Source organism: Fragaria vesca, linkage group LG1 (genome assembly GCF_000184155.1).
Source record: "Fragaria vesca subsp. vesca linkage group LG1, FraVesHawaii_1.0, whole genome shotgun sequence".
NCBI lineage: Eukaryota > Viridiplantae > Streptophyta > Magnoliopsida > Rosales > Rosaceae > Fragaria > Fragaria vesca.
This window is the reverse complement of record NC_020491.1, coordinates 20,696,819-20,699,944: the sequence shown is the minus strand read 5'-3', so window position 1 is coordinate 20,699,944 and position 3,126 is coordinate 20,696,819. Positions and strand designations below refer to the sequence as shown.

Here is a 3,126-nt window from a genome sequence, read left to right as displayed (position 1 = left end):
TAAGGTTGTTGAGAGCCACTTCGATCTTTCGCCCTAGAAATCGCTATATATACAAGAAGCTAGGATTCAGGCAGTTTCTTGACTTAAAGGATTATAAGATTTATCTTTGTGACTGAGTTGCGGTATCATATTTGCACAAGCTTGAACAACAAGACAGAAGTGAATGTTATTGACAAAATGCAAGATAGAGTGATAGACAATTCAACCAAGCTGCTCAGTGGCAAAGGAGGTGCAAATAATGAGGCAGAGGTAATATATACATGCAACCGAAAAGAAAATGAAAAATGAGGCAGAGATTTTTTTTTTTTGTTGTTTGTTTTTTTTTTGGGTCTGATGAGATTATTCTTTCTTCGGTGCCATTTCTTTCTGCTGGAATCCATTTGATCTTTTGTATGTGACGGTCAAGGGTTCAAATCCTTTTGGTGAAGGAACTGCTCCCGAGTACGTTTGTACGGTACTCTCCAAGAGCCCACAATGGGAAAATATTCCTGTATGCTCCATAGTGTAACAAGCCATTCCTCGCGAAACATCCCATCAGTTCCTTCAAACAATACGAAAACTAAACCATTAGTAAGTGTCACTAACTATAAATATATAAAATCATGATAGACAGTATTGTAGTGTAAGAAGTTCATATCATTTTCCTTCTAAGGGAAATTAGTTCATAGCTACCTGTTGGGGGAAATCACCATCATCCAACTGACCGTTCATCAAAACCCTTGCAGCACGGTGAATAGGAGTTGGATCTCTCTCAGCCTGCAACAAATAGAAAGAAAACTAGCTATTGGAAAACCATATTTTCTTTTAGAACTTTGAAGAATCGATTCACAGAAGAGGTTAACTGTAAGATGTATAAAAGTAAGTATGCATGTACCGACCTGTCGACCGTGAATTAGACCCATTAATCCAAGGGCAGTTTGCACCAGATTTGTACTGTCTCGAGCTGTGTATTTCTTTGCAAAGCACAAAGCAGAAAGCCAATGCCATTAATTGGTTGTTATTCATGAAGAGAAACAAGAGATGAACTATCTCAAAATTCATGCTTAGTTACTTATACGTATAGTAGTAGAAGAATAATACCATGTTCGTGCATGAGGTGTAATGCTCTCCCCAACCACCATCTTCCCTCTGTGTTTTGAGCAAAAAGTCGACACCTCTGCGAACTGCCTCGCAATTGTGGTAGGTTCTTCCTGCAGCCTCTAACCCTTTGATAGCGAACCATGTTCCATAGACAAAGCAGACACCCCAGTTTCCATACCATGAGCCATCAGCGTGTTGCATGCTTTCAATAAAGTCTGCAGCCCTTGTGATGAAGTTTTTGATCTCTTTTCTTCTGTGACTAGGATACAACTTCCTGAACAAAACTAAGCCCTGAATCGTAGATGAAGTGCATTCGACGTAATCGTATTCAAGGACTACGTTCTCCAGACATTCGATAGGGTTGAGCCACTGAAAAGGGAAAAGAAATGAAAATATAATCAAAACATTGAAATTCTCTATCTGTACGTAGTTACGTACTGCAAGACTTCTAGTATATATTTACCTCCAACCATTTAGGAGCTCCAGTTGGCTCCCATGGTGGCACACCGCCATTTGGACTCTGTAGTGACATTATGATATTGACAGCATCATACATACGCTCGGCTTCCATTGGCTCACCGACAACCTCTGGTGACATCATTGCAAACAGACAGCAGCACTGAAACAAAAAGATTATAATTTACTAGGTCTGCACCATTGTCATCACAGATGAGGTTCTCAATTTTCTGATTGAGTTCTCTTAAAAAAAATAAAAAAAATAAATTCTGACTGAGTTGAGTGCCATGAGTCTTGAATAAGTAAAGCTCAGATACCATCAATGCTTCTGCTGTGCAATCTGAAACTTGCCATCCATGATCTCGATCAGAGAAAGTCCAGGATCCTTTGGAAATGTGACGAAAATGAGCTTGGTAATCACCAGAAGGATTGATCCTCACCTGCAGTAGTGTTACATAGAGAGGATTGATTATAGTAAGTAATTAACCAAATAATTATACCATCGATTAAAATAAAAAAATGTATATAGAGCTAAAGTATATTTGACCTGGGATTTCTTTAGGAAGTCGTGTGCTTTCTCAAGTACAGATCCAAATTCATTATGGAGATTCCCAGCAAGCAAAGCTTGAATTACAAGAACACAATCCCAAGTCTGACTGCCAAAACTGTGCATCTTGATTCCATCTTCACAGACCCAAATATAATCATCAACTCTAGAAAGATGCTTCTTAAAAGCTTCTCCACTAGGATCCTCAGCCCAACAAGCAAGCATCATCGATGGCTATCCAAATCAAATGGTATCCATTATCAGAGCAGCAGAACTTAACCAACGACAGGGACACGTGTGTGTGTGTACATATATTTGTACCCTCATGTCTAGCTAGCTCTGTCACACACTTACCTTTTCCACAGATCCAATGGTAATATAGTGACTGTTCTCATCTTCGTAATGAATTTGTTCCATGGTAAATTGAATAGCGTTGTCTCTGATCTTCTTCAAGGGCCGCGAAGCAAGAAGAGGCTCACAAACATGGTAAAGAGTGTCCCATATGAGACGTTGTACCCTTCCACGAGGATAGTAGGTATCTTCCTGCATTAATCAAATTTGTATACCAGTCAAATTAAGCTTGCAAAATGGTGTGATCGAACTGAGCGCGCCACTGTAACATAGACTCGCCTTTGCACAATGATGGCGCACTTTACTCCACTTAATTTCACTGTAAGATTCACAGTAAATTTCTTCTCTCAATTGTTCAACTAGAGGAGTGATTGGGCCAACAAATCTTGTGGCATAAAGGTAGGACAGGGGTAGGTAAGTTAACCTACAGTAGCACCACATCTTTGCTGCAATTCACATTGAAGTGGCACTAATTAGAAATAACAAGTACTGAATAAAAGTTTGCAGACTAATTATATTTGTTGTTACATGGATGAAAAGGAAGCAGAGTGGGGTAAGTCCAAAACTCCGGGGGCATGGGGTTGCTTCCTTCCCAATCATAAACACCAAGTATCTGTAACAAAAAAAGTTACCCCATTCAACGATATATATATATATATATATATATATATATATATATATATATATATATA

The 3,126-nt window shown here is 38.9% G+C and overlaps 1 protein-coding gene across 1 annotated transcript in view; it reads right to left on the bottom strand.

Annotated features, from left to right (window-relative positions):
- Positions 1-409: 409 nt before the first annotated feature.
- The window catches only part of LOC101295665 (beta-amyrin synthase-like), a 3,742-nt gene continuing 1,025 nt past the window's right edge, over positions 410-3,126 (bottom strand). Inside the window, exons 4-13 of the mRNA XM_004289509.1 lie at positions 2,963-3,047; positions 2,714-2,880; positions 2,438-2,626; positions 2,084-2,317; positions 1,854-1,976; positions 1,544-1,699; positions 1,081-1,449; positions 879-953; positions 673-756; positions 410-541 (exon numbers count right to left, since the gene is read on the bottom strand). Coding sequence (XP_004289557.1) covers positions 410-541; positions 673-756; positions 879-953; positions 1,081-1,449; positions 1,544-1,699; positions 1,854-1,976; positions 2,084-2,317; positions 2,438-2,626; positions 2,714-2,880; positions 2,963-3,047 — 1,614 coding nt within the window. The remainder of the gene's footprint in view (positions 542-672; positions 757-878; positions 954-1,080; positions 1,450-1,543; positions 1,700-1,853; positions 1,977-2,083; positions 2,318-2,437; positions 2,627-2,713; positions 2,881-2,962; positions 3,048-3,126) is intronic.